At 39.2% G+C, this 19,949-nt stretch overlaps 3 protein-coding genes across 4 annotated transcripts; 2 read left to right on the forward strand and 1 right to left on the reverse strand.

The window, feature by feature from the left end:
* Positions 1-5,388: 5,388 nt before the first annotated feature.
* On the reverse strand, positions 5,389-7,305 carry nek12 (NIMA-related kinase 12). The gene is made up of 2 exons (XM_070913791.1): positions 6,231-7,305; positions 5,389-5,591 (listed from the first exon to the last, which is right to left on the reverse strand). The coding sequence occupies exons 1-2, from the start codon at positions 7,303-7,305 to the stop codon at positions 5,389-5,391; spliced, it is 1,278 nt and encodes a 425-aa protein (XP_070769892.1).
* Positions 7,306-8,331: 1,026 nt separating this feature from the next.
* pin4 (protein (peptidylprolyl cis/trans isomerase) NIMA-interacting, 4 (parvulin)) lies at positions 8,332-10,774 on the forward strand. The gene is made up of 4 exons (XM_070913555.1): positions 8,332-8,460; positions 8,675-8,742; positions 9,409-9,528; positions 10,318-10,774. Exons 1-4 carry the CDS (start codon positions 8,337-8,339, stop codon positions 10,474-10,476), a joined length of 471 nt encoding a protein of 156 aa, XP_070769656.1. The 5' UTR covers positions 8,332-8,336; the 3' UTR covers positions 10,477-10,774.
* Positions 10,775-11,263: 489 nt separating this feature from the next.
* Positions 11,264-17,122, forward strand: faf2 (Fas associated factor family member 2). Of its 2 annotated transcripts, XM_070913258.1 has the most exons (11): positions 11,264-11,331; positions 12,257-12,325; positions 12,481-12,615; positions 12,921-12,997; positions 13,096-13,234; positions 13,367-13,452; positions 13,738-13,829; positions 14,348-14,525; positions 15,065-15,236; positions 15,355-15,498; positions 15,854-17,122. In XM_070913258.1, exons 1-11 carry the CDS (start codon positions 11,269-11,271, stop codon positions 16,034-16,036), a joined length of 1,338 nt encoding a protein of 445 aa, XP_070769359.1. In that variant the 5' UTR covers positions 11,264-11,268; the 3' UTR covers positions 16,037-17,122. The 2 variants fall into 2 exon arrangements, with proteins under 2 accessions (XP_070769359.1, XP_070769360.1); XM_070913259.1 differs by lacking the exon at positions 12,921-12,997 and having other exon boundaries at positions 11,287-11,331.
* The last annotated feature ends 2,827 nt before the right edge of the window (positions 17,123-19,949 follow it).

Consider the following 19,949-nt stretch of genomic DNA (forward strand, 5'->3'; position numbering starts at 1 on the left):
GTGACCTTGTGATCTATTTACATCTCTCAAAAATGTTGCTATAATACAAACGTCCCCTCTCATTCACGAGGTAGAGCTGGTCTTAGAGGTGCAAATATTATAAAAGTCTTATACATCTTCTCAATCTACACAGTAACCAGTAAACCGATTTAACCCACTACTACAACATGTTAGAAATGAACTTGGGTGAACTGGTGTGTCTTTGACCAGAGGAAGCTCGATCGAGAGCAAAATATAGCACACTCTTACAAGTATAAGGAAGTACGTTCTTGAAGAGTGAAAGAAACTGAGATGGGCAACTCTCTTGCACCTCAGTCTCTGTGGTCAGAAAAACGATGTTTTAACTATTAACTATGGGTGACGTGATAGTTTCTATTTTACTTTTCCCATGTCCAGTGGATTAGTTACACTGATGACTCATGCCAGTGATAACATCTTGTTGATCTTTATAACTGATTTGCCAAAGAGTGGGTGGGGGAGATCCCCTCACAGACAGTTATAGTTACACACAGTATAGTTAATAAGTCACAGTTTCACTCCTACGAAACATGCACTGCCAACGCAGACAAATTGCTAGCTAGCTAACGTAGCAAAATACTGTCATGAGTGGCTAACGTCAGCTAATTCATCCAGACTCCCAGGGCTAATATGGCTGGTAAATTGGCTAGTTTGCCGTTTGCAAATCACTTTATCAGCTAACGATATGAAGCAACCAATGCCAGATCCATGCAGCGTAGCTAAGTTACAGCGAGCTGGCTAACTTAAGCTTGCCCGCTAACGTTAGCAAAATACTAACTGAGTGGATCTGTTAGTTGGCTATCTTGCCAAATTACTCCACCAGCTAACGTGATCCATGATACTAACTGTACATACAACATGTATTAACCTGAAACCCAATTTTAGCTATTCGAATAGTTTACATTAATTTCCTAAATCCTAAATTTCCCATGTTTGGGTCCAGACCCTCAAGAAAAAATCCACGATTGACCCAGAGGGACAGCTCATTGTTTAAAGTGGTATTTGTTCACTTCCTGAAAGTAGACCAAATTAGATTTAAAAGACCTGTCTTAAGTCCAAAGGCTGTCATTTGAAGGAAGTAAATAAAAATGGGTACAATTTCCTTGTGCAATTTCAGAAGTCGCACTCAGTTGTAGAGAACGTGCAGTGTCATTTCCAAACTTCCAAAATACTGTGAATTGACATGTGAATTGATTTAAGTTCTGCCTTTCCTCGTGTTCACTCATAAGTCTTTGTGAGGGAATAATCTAAATGATGTCAGATGAGTTCATGTGAGTGCTGCTGTGGTTGATAGAGCAATAACACGAGCTACAATCCAAATACAAACACCAATTTGATTTTAACTTGACCCAATTTCTAAATATGATAAATGCATTTCTCCTAAATGTTACCTAGTATCTTTGTAGATCTTCGTTGAGCTGCAACTTTGTGACTCATACTGGATCTAAGGTAGGTATGCAGTTGCAACGTTTTGCAGCTGTCATCATGGAAGTTTGTGTGGTGCCTTTGTCTTTAACACCATCAGTGGATGGAGTTTCAGATGAGTGTGCAAGTGTCAATTTGAGGAGGACTGAGGGGAACATCAGTGCTCTTCTGCACACAACAGGGGAATCTTTGCACTGAGGGAAAGAAGCAACAGAAAAATGGCAGAAAGAACCTACAACCTTTGGCCTTCAGTCACAATTCCCAAGGTCCTCAACTTATTCTTAACTCAAATATGTACATGTAAGTGCTGTTTCCTTTGATAGTGGTGTTGAGTGTTGATTACAGGGTTGTTAGTCCTCTCACAGACCTGATAAAGCTCAAAAGTATCTGCGTTAGATCGTGAACAGATTATGAGATAATGGGTCCCTAGTAACTGATGCTCCAAAGGTCCCCTGTCCTACATCCCGTACCCCCAGGCAGACACGATTCATGAAGATGTCAAAATGGCTTCTTTGCTGTGACATCTTCAAAGTGAAGCTGTTTTGCGAAAGGAGTTTTGACTAAACCCTTCGACTCTCCAACAAGAAATGTTGATAGTCACATGGAGGCTCTGGTTTATGGGGCCCCTTGACCTCTCTGGCCCTTCAGCGATTGCTGGGAAACATAGAGACTCACAAAGGAAAAGATAGTTACCTTTGATCTCTCTGTCTGGGACCTGTATGTTGTATTGCTTGTAAATGTAACGCTAGTGGGTGAACCTGAGATTGCTGACTACGAGTGCAGGAAAAAACTTTGGTCAACTCTTGAGAGATCGTGCGCTGATAACGTGTGAATCTTGCATTTCCATTGAGACACTATTTCATTTTGAGCTTGGCACTTTCAAAGCTTAACTTGTCACCATCAATACTGAATTCTAAAGATATGTAAAAATAGTTAAACATGATTCCTGTATGTCTGTACGTCTGCTTCACACCTTACCTATCTGCTGTGTTAGTTGCTGAGAATGACAAAGCGATAATCTAAGTGTGTGTGTGTGCACAACCTCAGAAAGGATTTTTTTTTAAAGCTGTTTGTTTAACAGTTGTTGTTTAGCTGTTTGGTTAGGTTTGTTTCACTAGTGAAAGTCATAAAGCAAAAGTACTTCATGAAGAGTTCACATTTTACACAGTAATAGATAACCGTTTTCCTTTGAAGGGACTAAAAACTTAGGAGAAACCCGTTTGCGCTACTGATGCTGTAGAACGGAGGCTCGATGGGAAAGCTCCAGTCAATACATACAGATGACAAATTAAATGAAGAATCCTGAATATGTGAATGGAGACCATAACAAATGAAACTGAATGGTTTCATGAGTATGAGCCCAGGCTTCTGTAGCTTAGTTATGTTAGCATAGGAAGCACATGTGGGTATTACGTAAGAGCATTAGGGCCAAACATAAGGGGAATAAAGTTGAAATGTTGAGAATAAACCTGACATTTCAGGAGTACATGGGGGACCTGGTTTTCTCCAGACAGTTGAGACCAGAGTTCAGTTATGGCATTAGAAAATGATTAAAGCTCAGTGGGCTTTGTGCAAATTATGTGAAAGAATCTACCTGTCCTACAGTCTGCTCTGCTATGTTGGTACTCGGCGCTCTGCTGATACGGTAGTATCCCATTCAGACCGTCTGGCAGACACCTGACCCTGTTTGGGACTAAGTCTGAATGAGACAAAGTTTAGGGAAGCTGCTGTGCGCTGCTCTGTATCAGAGATGGAAAACCGAGACTAACTGAAACTAACACTTCTGATCAGGCATAAATCTCACCTTTGTGTGGCTTATGGTCCACACAAATGTTAACTTTACCACCTCTGATGATGAAGTGCATCTCACAGCGGCTTCCCTGAACTTCTCAGTGGGAAGCATCCTGGAGTAAGACAGTCCAAAACAGAGCAAAGGAGCCTGTAAGTTAGGGGGGAAGCAAGTCAAAATAACTATAGGCTGTCAGGAAATGCTAAAACATGCACATGTAATCAAATCAACCTATAAGTGTATGACTCTAAGCCACCTATTCTATTATAAATTTATTCTCGAAATATTACAACTTTTTTCTCAAAATATTACGCCTTTTTTTCAAAATCTTTTTCTTTCTAACAGTGGCCCTAATACTCAGTCGTAGGATATAGCATGCTAACCTGCTAACAAAAGTAATATTGGGTCATTTCAGTGTGCATACTGTCATTCACATTGTTAATGAAATTACTACTCAATTCATTTATTATTACATTCCATTAAAATTAATTTATTGGTTAAACTGGTTCAACTTCAGTTAACCAAAATGTTTGTTAATGAGCTCCCATTCATATTACCTGCTGGTCATAGACCAGACCAGTATTGCATCATCAAGTGCATTTGGGAGGAAATAATCACATAATGTGAGAAACTACTATGATACCAGAAACAACTGTATTAATAACCAAAGCTTTCACACTGAGTTTGGGGAACATGAGATACATGAATATTCACTTTCAGTGTGGTGAATAGCTACATTTGATGGATAGCTAGCTTGAGTGGGAGGCTGCTGGAGTACAGTTGTACAGTTTAGCAGCATCAGTAAACATGACTTTGGTCATCCTGTTAAAGGTATTGTTTAAAAGCAAGTGGTAGAAGCTCCTCAGGGGAGTTCATTGTTGGAGTTGAAAGTGGGTTTAGTCCAGGTGCAGACCTGCCCAATAGCCTTTGGGCCTTGCCGCGGTTTGTCTGTCTGTTCGTCTGGTGTAAACAACAAATAAAACACACACCAGGTGAAGACCAGGTTCTTGCAAAAATTCAGTTCAATTGAGTTTTTCCTCTCATCAAATGAACAATTGTCCAACTATTTGTTCCAGTCACATTACATCTAATCCTAAATGTCATTAAATCTAACGTGATAAAAACTAATGCTCTACAGAGGTAGTTTTGTAGTTGCAGCAAATACAGACACTCAATTTTTTAAAAAGAAAAATCTGTTACATGAATTATTCTGCTTACTTTGTATTGGGGCAACAAGTTTGTTGCATCAATAAAATACTCAATGGCAAAATCGACGCACCTTTAATGAAGTGATCAAAAACAGCACTGTATCCACAATCCACAAGATAATAATAATAATAATAAGAATGTTTCATTTTTATTTTATTCATTTTAGACACACATGTTTTTCTGAAGGTAGGTGTACTGGATATTTGTTTCTTATTCTTGGTATTTATCTGAATTTGAGTTATCATAACATCTTTGTGGCGAGCTGTATATACCACATACTTCCTTTGAAAGCATAACTGCAGTGCTTTTTGTAATTTGCTTTAAATCCTGTTGTGTAATAACATAACAGACAAAAACACTGAAAGACCATACAAACAGTATGAAACATTAGGACACGTAATAGATAAGAGGAAAGTTTTGACCTCCTGTTAGTGCTTTTCTATCTTTATGAAAGTCATGATGTGATATGTTACATGTAGTTTACAAGTTAAGAAAACCTGGCTATTGCTATTTTTTACGATAAGAATAAAATATTATAATAAGTGATTCTAGATACTGTACAAGCTTGTGTTGGATATAAAAGAATATTTTGTAAAATAATACAGTCATGTGTGTCATATTCATCATTACCATCACTCCTCATGATGCTAATCAGGAACCTCATTCAAGAATATTCACGTCACTGAATGGCCACAATAACAACACACACTGAGCAGGACCTCATTCACTCTCTCTAGCCCCACCAAGTGTCTTGAACATCATCTAGCAGTAAAACGGCAACTTATTTCAGCCCTGCCATGTCTCTTGGTGTGTAGTAAATGTACTGGAGGGCAGCAGGCTTCCAGTTTTAGCTTAAACTGTGTAGAAGCCTCATGTCCTTTTTAACAGAAATTGATATTTCACTGTTCCAGCTGTGGTGTAAAGTTTTTAAGGTTGTAAGGGTGTTTTTATCCCTTTTCCTTCAATGCTTTCAGGGTGACGGTCAGTCCTCCAGCATCACAGAGCTGAAACTCCTCCTCCTGTGCATCATCCTGTGGCCACTGAGGAACAGCAGTGTCAACTAAGGCTGCTTCGTCCTCATGTTCTTCTTCCACCTCAGCTTCCTCAAAGTCATCTGGATACTCAACTTGCTCTGAGACATCAGGAGCTTCTGGAAAGAGAGAGAAAGAATCAGCTGAGATCATTACTGTATATATACTAACAAAATAAGCTATTGACAAAACTACTTGTGGCCGTACGATCGTATAAAAAACAGAAAAGCAGCAAGCCCTCACATTTGAGAAGTTTTTTTTGTGTAGTACGACGTTGTATTTCTTCTTGCCTCTTCCATGAATCATCTCAAGACCCCTCAGACTTATTTTGTGACCCTTTAGAGGGGGCCCGACTCCTTGGTCGGGAACCACTGGATTTAAAGACTAGCTAAATTAAATCATACTTATGCATTGATGCATTAGCAATAATTATGTAATAATATAACAGGCTATATAAGAAATTAACACTCACCAAAGGCAGTTTTCTGCAGAATGAGTACTTTTACTACCTGAACTACATTTTTGCTGATAATACTTTTACTTAAGTAGAATTTTGAACATAGGACTTGAGTATTTTTACACTGTGGTTTGAGTACTTTTACTACCTGAACTACATTGAGCCGATAATACTTTTACTTAAATAGGATTTTGAACGTAGGACCTGAGTATTTTCACACTGGTTTGAATACTTTTTCTTAATTAAAGGATCTGAGTGCTTCTTCCATCACTGAGAAGAAGATGTTTTGCCTCTAACTTACCAAAAGGCTCAGCAGAATCGCTCCTCATTGTCGACCCCGAGTGTTCACCGTGCTCCTCAAGAGAAGACAAACTTCCATCTTCTTCAAAGTCCTCAGGATAGTGACAGTCGCAGTGGTTTTGTCGTCCAGCACACAACGCATCATGGTCTTCCTCCTCCACACCACTAGAACTGGCCTCCATATTGTGTTCTTTCTCTTCCCATGAGTGGGACTGACTGAGGACATCTGGCCGTGGTGTGGCGGGAACACAGTCAGTCTCTGTGTGTTTAATGTGCTCTAAATGGTCTTGCACATAGCCACTGCTAAGTATACAGGCAGCGCTTGGCCTGCTTTCTGGGTTGAGGCAGAGCATCCTCTGGATCAAAGAGGACATGTTGTCAGGGTAGACGTTAGCCACGGGATCATACTCTCCTTTGGTGATCTTGTAGAACAGACTCAGGAGGTTCATGGCTGCAAACGGAGGTCTGAGAGCACAGACCTCATACAGCAGACAGCCAAGGGCCCAGATATCAGACTTGGAGCTGTAAGGGACGTCCTGGCAAAGCTCTGGACTGAGGTAGCTGGGTGTCCCAACACATGTGGAGGCCATATCAACTGTGTTGGTCATCATTCGGGATATCCCAAAGTCCCCTAACTTCACCATGCCTTGCTTTGTCAGCAGTACATTAGAGGTTTTGATGTCCCTGTGTAGTATTTTAGTCGTGTGTATGTAATCTACAGCCACAGCGACCTGTACAAACCACCCCATCACAGTATGCTCTGTGAAAAACTCCTCTGGTTGCCTCTCCTTAACTTTGTCGTCTAATGTCCCACCGTCACAGTAGCTCATCACAATGTAAATGAAGCCATCATCAGAGTTCACAAAGGCGTCGCTGCATCTTACTATGTGAGGGTGCTGCAATCTCCTAATGATTTCAGCCTCTTGCAGTATTGCCCTCGTTGTTTTTGCTGTCCTCGTGTCCTCTACTTTGATCCTCTTCACCGCGTGCAGGCTCTTGCCCTCTACGTGCCTCATCAGGAACACGTCTGCGGCTCCTCCCCGGCCCAGACACAGAACCTTCTCGTACTCCTGCATGTTTTGTCTGGAGCCGAAAAGGTCTTCATTAAATAAGAAAAAACAAACAAACAAACAACACAGTGTCGAGGTAAGGAGCACAGCTGTCAACATGCGTCAGGGAGCGTTTGTGTTCAGTCTCGTTGCCATGGCCACCAGCTCGCTCTGACGCCGTGATAGGAGGAGAGTTTTCTGGTAAATAGTGTGTATCAGTGGCTTCACCTGTTTCAGAGTTACTCATTAAAAAGATGTGTTTTTAATGAACTGCCAGCACACAGTTTTAGGGTTTAAGTGATCGCAACACTTTATCTCTTCTGGTTATTATGCTTATCTGATTTCCCTTTTTAAACCATCCTTCATAAATCGTTTTATTGTGGCCTTGTTTTGATGTTTTTTTTAGATTGTGTATTGTTTTCTGTATTTATTGTATGTACTTCTTGCGTGTTTTAATTACCCAATGATGTAGCATAATGTTTTCCTCCTGTAGGCTATAGTACACTATGATCTTTGCTGACATTAATAGGCCTATTTCCTATTATATCTCTTTTTAGAGTTACTGTAACATCCGTCCAGGGACTACAGATTTTTTTATATATATATATATATATATATATATATATATATATATATATATATATATAGAGAGAGAGAGAGAGAGAGAGAGAGAGAGAGAGAGAAATAGTCTTTTATTTAACTGTTAAATACGTAATTTGGTAACATATTAATGACAGGGAAAAAATAAAGGCTTAGAATATGTCTAGGCAATATTATGGTCCAAGATAGTCATTGGATTTGAAACTACTCCAAAAAGGAATAAAAGGAAAGTGACATTTTTATATGAGAAGAGAAACGATTTTTTTTCTCTTTTTTTATTTAACATTTAAAATAAAGGTACATAAACTGTATTTTATTTTGTGAACTGATGGCTTTATCATTTGAGACTGCACACTGTGGTACATTTCACCAGGCGGCGGTATGGACGTTAACTGGCAGCAGTCTACCAGTAACTAGCTAAAGAAGAAGAAACACGCTGTCTGCGCAAGTTGCTGCGCATGCTAATCATAACACACCATGAGCGCATGCAATTGAAGTTTTGTCTTTGTCATTATTTCTTGATTTTCATTATACGTTTATCTAAAATGCCACCAAAGGGAAAAGGTGGCAAGGGTGGTAAAGGTTAGTGGTCCATGAGTTATCTTCTGTTAATAATGTGTTATAAACTTACGAGTCAGACACATTCACTAGCTTGTAGCACACAACTGTTACACACACTTCCATGCGAGGATGTAGCTAGTCCTCCAGATTTAATATTACCTTATAGCTTGCTACAGTTTTGTTGTATGTTATTGCATAACGTGTCGTCATGGTACTGATCGTTGTCACTGTGTAGGAGCTGCTTCAGGAAGTGCAGACGCCGACAAAAAAGAAAAAGCACCCAAAGGAGGCACTGCTGTGAAGGTAACGTTAATTACATTTTTTTACCCGAAGCTTCACTGCAAGAGTCAAATGTGACATAACAAGGGATTTTTACTAAGCGATGACTGCCCTCTTCCTGTCCTCCTACCACAAAGCCACTCATGGAGGAGTTGGCTGGGAGGAAATGATAGCTGAACGTGTGGTTGATGTAATGTTGCATCACTGATGAGCAGTAAAATAAGAGGTGAATCAAAGAAGACTGATAACAGATTGTTGTGTTCGACACTAGACAGTGTACATCCTTTCACCTTTGAACTTGTTTTCCATCTTTGTCACTAGATATCTTTAACTGACACGTGTGATAATGACATGACAGTTTAACTGGCAATCATGGGAACGACTTAAATATTGGTTTTGTTTTGGATTCAGAGCTACAGTTTGTTCTCAGGAAATATTTCATGCATCCAGTTTTATCTCCAGAAAATAAAGCAGCAATAAACATTATGTCTGCATAAAGATCAGATTTGGGTCACAGAGGAAGAGCCTGTCCCGGAAAACATTATGGAGTTTGGGAGCTTTGTGATATTCATCATAACCTGTATACATGATCTATTTATTGGGATGATTTATCTTTGTCTGCTAATCACCAACCATTGTTTATTCCTGGAAGTCTAACTATGCTTCCATGACCTGTGCTTTTTCCCCCAGGTTCGGCATATCCTCTGTGAAAAACATGGAAAATGCATGGAGGCAATGGAGAAACTGAAGGCTGGAGTCCGTTTCAGTGAAGTAGCGTCACTATACAGTGAAGACAAAGCTAGACAAGGAGTAAGAACGTGCACTCATAACCATTTTCCATTTTTCCTTTGGTGCCTTTTTATCTCTGATTGTGTGGTTTTTCGTTGCTGGGTTCAAATTATCCCAAAATATTAACTATAAGCCCTAACCACAACAGTCCTCTGCAGTTTGCCTAATGTGGAAATGAAAATGTGATACATCATATCATCATACAGCATGACATGTGGCTTGGATAAGATCATTGTTGCAAAGTAAATGTAATGGGGAAAAATCCAAAGACCACAACAAAGTTTGCACCTCTATAGCCATATGTATCCTAACCTGTGGTGATAAATGTCATGTACCTAAACCTCATAATGAGTCTTCATTGGTGGTGAATTCCGGACTGATGAATAATGATTATTTACTCCATTATTCACAGAAATGTGGCTGAGCACATGTGCTATTTTTCACCTGCTCTGTACATCTTCTGCTTATTCACACCTACATCCCACCAGAACACCTACACTGGTGTTCTTCCGTGAAACTTCCGTTGAGATATTAGGCTGTTATTCAGGGACACCATGGAAATGTTTGTTGTGTGTGTTGAGTTGTTGGAAATATTACCATGCAACAAAGCTTTTATCTCACATCCTTATCTGTGCCCTAATTATGCCTGGTAACTGAAGACGTAAAAATAGTTGTCAAAATATCACAGTTTCTATTTTCAGTACAGTACCTTTGCCTTTGTTGCTCACGTGCACTCACTTGTGTCCTGGCTTGGTACCCATATTAGGTGAGTACTATGTGTTTTCTTCATGACTGTTGTGTCCCTGGCAGGGTGATCTGGGGTGGATGACGCGAGGATCGATGGTTGGACCTTTCCAGGATGCAGCATTTGCCCTCCCTGTCAGCTCCATGGATAAACCTGTCTACACAGACCCTCCTGTCAAGACCAAGTTCGGGTACCACATCATTATGATAGAGGGGAAAAAGTGATGTGGAACATCTCAACGCTTTAAATTAGGACGTACAAATTCTACAGTGTGTTATGTTGTGAAACTGATTATTTCCTGATCTTACTGTTTGCTTTATATTTCACAGAATGTTTAAGAATAAGAAAATTAAGTGATCCTCCTGTGTCAGCTTTGTCTCAGTGTGTACACTACCTTACTGACAATTCAACCTGAGGGGATTTCTTTTGCATTCACAAAACTCACTGGATATTCTTTTTCAGCTTGATTAAGTTCGTGGAAATCAAACCACAAATGGTCAAATAAATGCTTTTTCACAGTGGTACAAAGTGTGTAAAGTTTGTTTGTGTGTGTATGAGAGATGTGGTGGCCCTGCTTCAAAAAACGTCTGCTTTAAACTCTTTCTAAAAGTGAGTGTTGCCTTTAAACGTGATATTGTTTTTTTAATTCCAGAAATATAACTCATATTTCTTTAGAGGGTGTACATATAAATTAATGAGGCGTTACTGTTTCTGTTATTCTGTATTCTGGAGATAACTTACAGTTAGCTGTTAGTGCTAACTGAAAAGGTGGACTCATTTTCAATTATAGTTGGTAAAAATGAGATGAAAGAAAATTACATTTATTTACTTATTAATAATTTTCTTTTCTCATGTAATTGTGTGATGTATAAAATAGTGAGCGGGGTGGTGATTCTACTGCTAGCATCCAGAGCACTAGGCGGCAGTAGCCCGCAGAGGTCGTAATATCACCGCCAGCATCAGGAAAAGACAGTTGACGTTGTTACGCCTTGCTAGATGATTGGCGAGGAAAGAAGATGGCGGCGCCAGAGGAGCCAGAATTATCTCAGGCGCAGACTGAAAAACTCCTCCAATTTCAGGTAGACACCCTAAATTCAACACTTACACATGTCTGTTTGAAACCTCATATAGTAATACGTTAACGCTGATACTGAACCCCTGTTAATAGAGGGAACCGCGCGTGTTTAAATGCTTTTTGCAGTCAACTTCGATAACGTTACCCCCAGCCCCCTAACGTTAGCCGTCAACTTGAGTCAGCGCTAACGCTAGCAAAGCTAGCTAACATTAGCTAAGCTAGCTAACAAGTTAGCAGACTTTAAGGGCCAGAGGTAGACTTAAATAGCTTAATATTTCTTACGTTTTAATCTGATACATACACCCAGTCCAACTTTTTTCATCAATGTCCCTCCTGCTGCGTTGTAATGTCTATTTTCACTTTACGTTAACTTGGCTAACGTTGGGTTTACACTGACGCTCCCTATTACTTGCTGAGTTAACGTTCGCACAGCAATCATTATCGAGCTGTCACTGAAGTTTCACAGCGACACAATTGTTTTTAGCTACGCTAAATGACAGTGTTGATTTTACGACACTAATTTCCTCCCCCTTTGATCTGTTGCCTGTTCTGGTTTTCTTGGTCTACTATTAGTAAGCTAGCCGTTGAAATCACTTGAGATTTTGGAGAGCTAGCTAACGTTTAACCTGTCCCTACTCGGGGTAAACGGTTTTTTCTCTGAGCATGTTGACGTTAATTTCGAGTTTAGATAGCTCTCTAACTAAATGATAGTTAATCGGCTACTTAAATCATTTAATTCTTAACTGTTTGACAACCGATTTAGTTTTGTATGATTCTTGCTAACTATTTTATGGATAACTTGACACAGCATACCAGTAGCCTGTAAGCTAACGTTACAGAAGGAAGCCCTGACTACATACGAGCTTGCTTTTTTACTTTTTATATGCAACTTGAGGCCTTCAGTCTGACTTTCTTTTCATGTCTAACAGGACTTGACTGGCTTGGAATCAATGGACCAATGTCGTCGAACATTAGAGCAGCATAATTGGAACATAGAGGTAAAGTCACATTTACAATTGGATTTTTATGGCTGTGTTTTGCACTTTTTTATTCATATACAAATTCTGTGAACTGTGCTGGCATTCATCACTCATCTTGTCTTTCTCTTCTTTGCTTGAGTCAAGTATGATGGACTTAAATGTATGTGTTTCAGGCTGCAGTACAAGACAGACTTAATGAGCAGGAAGGAGTGCCCAGTGTGTTTAACCCTCCACCATCCAGACCATTACAGGTCAACACAGCAGACCATAGAGTATATAGTTACATCGTCTCAAGGCCACAACCCAGGGTAGGTCTGCAGGTTCTTCCAGTGTCTGTGCTTTAGGATGAAATCTCTGCGTAGCAGTTAAAGATTTTCACCACTCTAAATAAGATACTGGATTATTCTTACAAAATTCTTAAAACTAATGCTCATGCTTGACACATAGACACATGCTAGCAGGACTTTCTCAGTAAATTTCTGTTGTTAATGTTGTCACTCACATACTGTTCTGACATAATAAATAAGTGAATCATATGTTCCTTTTAAGCCAATTCTTGAGTAACCGTTAAATCCAAGTTTGTTTCTTCTTCTTCATTGTTTCTTCTTTTCAGGGATTACTAGGATGGAGTTACTACTTGATAATGCTACCTTTCAGATTTACATATTACACACTTCTGGATATATTCAGGTAATTCTAGCACATTGATTTAAATTTCTAGCTGCTGGAAGGTAAACTTGTAGCTGCAGGAAGGTAATTCATTGTCATAATGTCTTTTTTTCTTCAAGGTTTGCCCTGCGGTTCATCAGGCCAGATCCTCGTGGTCGTGTGACAGACCCTGTTGGAGATGTTGTGTCCTTCATTCATAGTTTTGAGGAGAAGTATGGTCGGTCACACCCTGTATTTTACCAGGGAACATACAGTCAGGTGAGTTCAGAGATGTGGCGTGCCAATGACCAATTAGAAACACTTATTTTTTTATGCTCAGAGTCGATTTCAGTTGGTGGACGAGGTGAAATTGCAATAAGTGTTTGCTTTTGTTAACCCTGAAACATGTAGGCACTGAATGATGCCAAACGGGAGCTCCGCTACTTATTAGTTTACCTTCACGGAGAGGATCACCAAGACACTGACGAGTTTTGCCGGTATAGTACCTCACTTGCATCACTTGAGTGTCGGCCATCACAATTTGTTACATAGCGCCTGTTTTTGCTCTGTGTATGTTGTTGCTCTGTTTTACAGTTACTTGAGTTTGTGTTTACTCAAGGCACACTCTGGTTGGTCTTTGCTGCATGTTATGAAGGCACATAAGCTCTAGTTTAATATTAATATATTTATACATAACATTTTTGTTTTGTACCCACGTGCACATGAAATGGGTCTTCCCTGTGAAATGGTTTGTTTTGAGCTTCTGTTCTGTCACTTTCTAGCTCCACGTTATGTACAGAAGAGGTCGTAACCTTCCTCAACACACGAATGCTCTTTTGGGCATGCTCAACCAGCAAGCCTGAGGGCTACAGAGGTATGCAAATTTATTGTAACACTCCATTTGTTGTCAGTCAGCTGTTAATGTAATATGCGTTGCTCTCTTATATCTGCTAACTATTACTCGCACATGTAGGCACACTTCATATGTCCATGTCCTGTATGAATGAGATATTGTACAAACTCAAACTGGAGGACCTGAAAGTGAATGAAGTGCCCTTCCTTACAAGCAGCTTAAAAAATATTTGTTTGTGTTGTGAAAATCATCAAAAATTAAAACAGACAGCGAGTCCTGTGGATTGTTTGTAGTACCTGGGACATTGTTTCTGGAAAGAGTTTCTTGAATGCACTTTTTTGATGCTTTGAATTCCACAAACAAACATTCCATTTACCTCTGCTGTGTCAGGGTGGCAATTGTAGTCTCAGAGAACTAAAAACTTTGGCACATTAGACAGAAACTATTTTTGACCATCTAATTAAATTTAAAAAATGTACAGTAGCAACACTGTTGAAACGGTGAGATTTGACTGTAAAATCTTGATGGGTGTGTTTCAGTGTCCCAAGCATTGCGGGAGAACACCTACCCATTCCTGGCCATGATAATGCTGAAGGACCGCAAGATGACCGTGGTGGGCAGGCTCGAGGGTCTCATTCAGCCAGAGGACCTCATCAATCAACTCACCTTCATCATGGATGCCAACCAAACACATCTGATGTCAGAGCGCCTTGAACGGTACTGGAAATGAATGCATTCGCACTAGATTGCTTGACACAAGACATCTCATCTCTATTTAGGTTGGCAAAGACTGAAAGTTACATGTTGTGGTCGTTGAGGTTAGGATTGAGACTGAAAATGTGTGTGATGATCATGTAATTCAGTTCAAGTCAAAAACATGTAAGATGGGACATTTTACACAAACTTTAAAGACATATCCCATAGTTAAGAGTAAAATCTGGCTTCACTAATAACTTTACTTTATCTCTAGGAATATGTCACCTGGCGTTTAGCTAAAAAAATCTTTTCAGATTTGGTGCTGAAACAATACATCTGTGTGCAGACTTGTATCCCAGTTATGAATCATATCCTCACTTTGATCATTTTTCTGATACAATGCTTACATGGAATACAGATATAAAAAGGACACTTCCTAAAGTTGTGCACGCAAACATACTCTTAAGCCAAAAGGAGAGTAAATCTTTCCCTGTATAATGCCACACTCTGCTAGTATACCAGAAAAGTTTCATGATTTACAGACCAGTGTTTTTTTTCAGGGAGGAGAGGAACCAGACCCAAGTGCTCAGGCAGCAGCAGGATGAGGCCTATCTGGCCTCCCTCCTTGCCGACCAGGAGAAGGACCGAAAGAAAAGGGAGGAGGAGGACCAGCTGAGGCAAGCGGAGGAGAAGGTCCGACAGAGTGCTCTTGCTGAGGAGCGGAGACGACGAGTGAGTTTATTTCATGGAGGCCTAAACTAATGAATTATTTAAATAAGACAGTCGTCTCTCAACACACATACATTTTTTCTTTTTTGATTAATCTTGTCAATTTTTGTTGTGACTCCAGACACTCGAGGAGGAGAAGGAGAGGAAGTCTGAATGTCTTCCCCCCGAGCCACCTGCAGATGATCCAGAAAGTGTCAAAATAGTGTTTAAGCTGCCCAACGATACACGAGTAGAGAGACGATTCCTCTTCGGGCAGTCTCTGACGGTAAGTACCGCTGTTGTCAAGACCCTGTGTACACACCTGCTTGATTGATCTTATCCAGTGGTTTTCAGCTCGTTTGACAATGATATCTCTACATATTTGACAAAGTTCAAATTCATTTTAATCCACTAGTGCCATGTGCTATGTACAGCCAAGTGTCTGGAGGCTCCTCCAGCTGCCCCTAATTACTAGTTTGTTCAACTGATTTAGATACTGTAATGAATGAATTCACTGAAAGGTATCATTGCTTTAAAACACAGAGAAGAAATGCTTTATAATTATGTGATATTTTTATATCTGCAGATCACTACCACTTGTGGTTATTTACCAATTCACTTGATTATTTTTTCTTTCTCAGGTAATATACGACTTCCTTTTCTCTTTGAAAGAATCCCCAGAGAAGTTTCAGATAATTACAAACTTCCCTCGCCGAGTCTTGCCCTGCCTTCCGACTGAAGAGCAGCCCAACCCTCCCACACTGAAAGAGGCGGGGCTCAGCCGCTCCGAGGTCCTTTTTGTTCAGGACCTTACGGACGATTAATAGATGACATACCTCCTCTACATGGAAATGCATTTTCCTCCAATGCCCACCCACTCCTCTTTTTTCTTTTTCTTTCTTTGTTAAATGGCCATTATGCACAAGGGATAATTGAGATAAAATCCTAACCTGGAAAAATTTAACCACCCTGCATCCAGTCCTTGTTTGGTTGTGTTTACGGGGTTCCCAATAGCCTGGAAAGTCTTGAATTTTATCAAATAAATGTCTCCTAAAGTCCTTCCTTGAGCTCATTTGTATCCGTGTGGACAAAGAAGTTTGTTTTCCATTGTATGTACTAGCTACCAGTTAATTCTTGTCCTTCCTCACCAGTAATTGTTGCAGCAAAGCATTAATCATCTACTGAAATGTACTGAAATGGTAGCATAGCTTTGTGCAAAACCGGAACCATACCATATCCCATATTCATGTCTGGGCAACTGAGGAAGGCAGGTTGTATTAATACCTACTGATACACACAGGATGCAGCATGAAGTATGGACTTCTATGATGGTGTGAATGCCTTGGCTAGTTTTTTGTCTTGATGTCAACGTGATGGTTGATCCTTGTGTCCTAATTCAACATCCTTTTTGCCCTGAAGTTTCCACCTTCTTCCTCCACAGCGACTTGACAAACACAGAACTGGTCTCAGTTGGGTTTGGTACTGCTGTGCTTGTTAATCTATGTGATGTGGAGAGCATGTGTACTACTTCAGGGAGCAGGTTGGTGGATTTGGACATAAAGGAATTATGGGAACCCTGTCTTAAATGAGCCATGACCTGTACATAAGTTAGATATTTAAAACCCCCAAATTTACCTTACTTTTTTTATGTTGTTTTTTTTTGACTCATCTGTGTCATAAAATGACCAAATGCAGGTTGGTTACTATGTAAAGCAGACTGCCTCAAGTTCATGAAGTTTAAAAATACAATATTTAACAGAGGCCACAGCTTTTACATGTGGCTTTATCTAGTATAGTACGAGTCTGCCCATAGTGTGCCTGTGGTTACTCATAGATGCCTGTTTTGCCTGTAACATCTAAATGGGCCCATGTAAAGATGTAATTTTCCAACTATAAATTAAAAACGTTTTAAAAATGTGGGTTTATTGAGAATGTACGACACTTGCTTGTGGTACCAGTGCATCACATGAGCTTTGGGATGTTGTAGGTAGTACTGCATTTTAACCTTTCAAAAAGACAAGTGTGATATTGGTATACATCATACATTTATTAGTGAACAACCCTTTCAAATCAGCCACAACAATTAAAAAAAAAAAAAATATGATTGCACTACTTGGTAAAGCATAACTAGCAACTTTCATTTAAAAAAAGTACAAATCTTAAAAATTTCAAACAGTATACAGATGTATATATAATACACTAACTAGTTATGTTAAATGCTACAAACAATATGATTCCAATGGAATGAAAAATTATAACATTAATAAGAACCATTTCCTATATATAATATATATTAGTTGTTTTCTCCCCTCCCACCCCCCAATACAAACATGGAAAAAATGAGGTAACTGTAAATGTGCAAGTACCAAAGCAAAATATCTGCCTAACACAGAACACATGCCCCTGGCTCTGTTGGCGGGTGGGTAGTCTGGTGTTCAGGCAAGGACCCCTAGAGGCCAGGGAGAGTAAGAACAGTAAACCATTATCCCACCACAGCAAAAGTCATTGGTAAACAATAAATGGCATCTACGGAGCAATCAATCACAAATCCTAAATAAATTTTAGCTGCTTATTGGAACACATTTTTGCACCACACAAGCTGTGAGATTATTCAATAACTCTTAACAGAAAGACTACAAGACTCTATTCTCAGTTGTCATTAAAAAGTAACTCTTTATCTAAGCCTTAATGGGAGGTTCTCCTTTTATTTAACAGGGTAGCTGGATATTGTCAATTAAATATTTACTCCGAAAAGAATAGTGCTAACATTAACATGAATTAAGGTATCTATATGTGAACAATACATTTTAAGATATTGATACACTGAGAGCAAGAGCCTGATAGGCAGGTACAGTACTACACTGAAATAAGTATGACAACACTTTATTCTTTTTTTAATCCCTTAAACTATATTGTTTTTCACTGACATTGTTTAGGGGTATTAGTATAACATGCTTTAAGAATACATGGGATCCATGACAAACTATTGCATTCACGCAAGTGAGTTTTCATACCTAAAAGCAGAACATCTAGCACCTTTTCACTATGGCTTTTGATAAACTACAGTAGTTTCAGAGCATGTAATCTTCAGTTGTTAGGGCAATAACAGTAACACAATGTATGTAAGAATTTCTGGACTCAAGACCAGTTTTTTTTTTCTTTCCTATAAAATGAAGTTAGCGCAATAAAATCTTGTAGTCATTCAGTTCTATTACAAATGTGTGCAGTACAATGCATGGCAGTTATCAGCTGAGCGTTAAGATCCAAACCCCCAGAACCCAAAGCCAACTAGAGCTAAAAATCAGTTGGGATCTGGTTGACAAGCATGCATATTGTGCACCGTTAAATAGGTCCCCCACCAGATTTTGAGATATCCTCCACTATAACACACTTGTTGTACTTTTTTTTCTCTTTTTTTTTTAAAGTCATGCAAACACCTCTGAAGTAGATTTGGGAGTGAATTAGGTAGGATAGTGTGCACCGCAGCACATTTAGAAATGGGATCACAACCGCTATGTGGAACATATGGTTTGAGTAAAAGAACAAAAGTCAAACAGGTTTGAATAATACACTTGTAATGAGTTGCAGTGTACATTGCCTCTTTTCAGTGAATACTAATAACATATTTACTGATCTTTTATTCTTGCATGCCTGTCTTTAAATGATGTAATATCTACTATTTCCGACAAAACAGAATATTATAATTGATTACATTAAATTATTTGTGGTCTGAGGAAAACGACCAAACTAAATTCAGATATACCCTTTTCATGGCATCCTTTCCATTTGAAATGGACTGTTCTCCTTTATTTTTATATACCGAGAGGCCCTGAGTGATTTTTTTTTAACTTACAATATATGCCAGCGAATAGGTATGTACACGTAGGTAAATTCTCAAAGCTGTGGGTTTAACTCATTAAATGGCTTCTTTTTTTCTCTCTTGAAGGTGGCACACACATCAAAGACTCACATTCACTTAAGAAACAAAAAAGGTAAAGAAAAAGGCAAGATCCCTTTACACATAAAAGCAAAGGTTACAACTGCCTGTTAGTGCTTACTGGGGCAGTTAAGAGACAAGAGTGATTCCAAAGCAAAAGCCCATTTGTTGCTCTTTTCCCTCCCACCGCAAAAGTATCCTGTTTTTTGTTTTTTTTTGTGTGTGTGAACACAAGCAGGGAACTAGAAGTCTAACAGTGTTTCTAACCTACTGAACACTCCAGCTCTGTCATTAGAACCCCGACCTGATCACTGAGGGATACAGACAGCTGGCATCACCAGTGACTTCTACAAGGGTTTTCAACATTCTTCTGTCTTCAAACGTTTATCTAAAAGCATTCATACTGAAGCTATACATACAGTTGCTCTTTTATAACACCATTAACATTGGCCTAAGACAATGACCTGACCAAGTTACCAGAATATAACACATACCATACACAAACATTGTTAGTGCTCCAACTGTTTCCTTCAATGTATTTTCTCTAGAAGGTAAAACCAATAAATAAACCTTTTTTTTTTTTTTTTTTTAAAAACGGCATACTTTTAAAACAAGTGGAAATGACAAAGTATTTTCAGGATTAGTAATAGGTTTGTGCTTGTCAAGGTCATAAGAAGGCAGATCTGAAATCTTGAACAGTATAGGCTATATCTGTATATTGGATTTGGCTCACAAGGAAAGAAATAAAAAGCCCAGTCTTCCAAAAAGGGGAAGAAAGTTCATTTAAAACTCGCCACTCA

Source organism: Enoplosus armatus, chromosome 10, assembly GCF_043641665.1.
Source record: "Enoplosus armatus isolate fEnoArm2 chromosome 10, fEnoArm2.hap1, whole genome shotgun sequence".
Classification (NCBI taxonomy): domain Eukaryota; kingdom Metazoa; phylum Chordata; class Actinopteri; order Centrarchiformes; family Enoplosidae; genus Enoplosus; species Enoplosus armatus.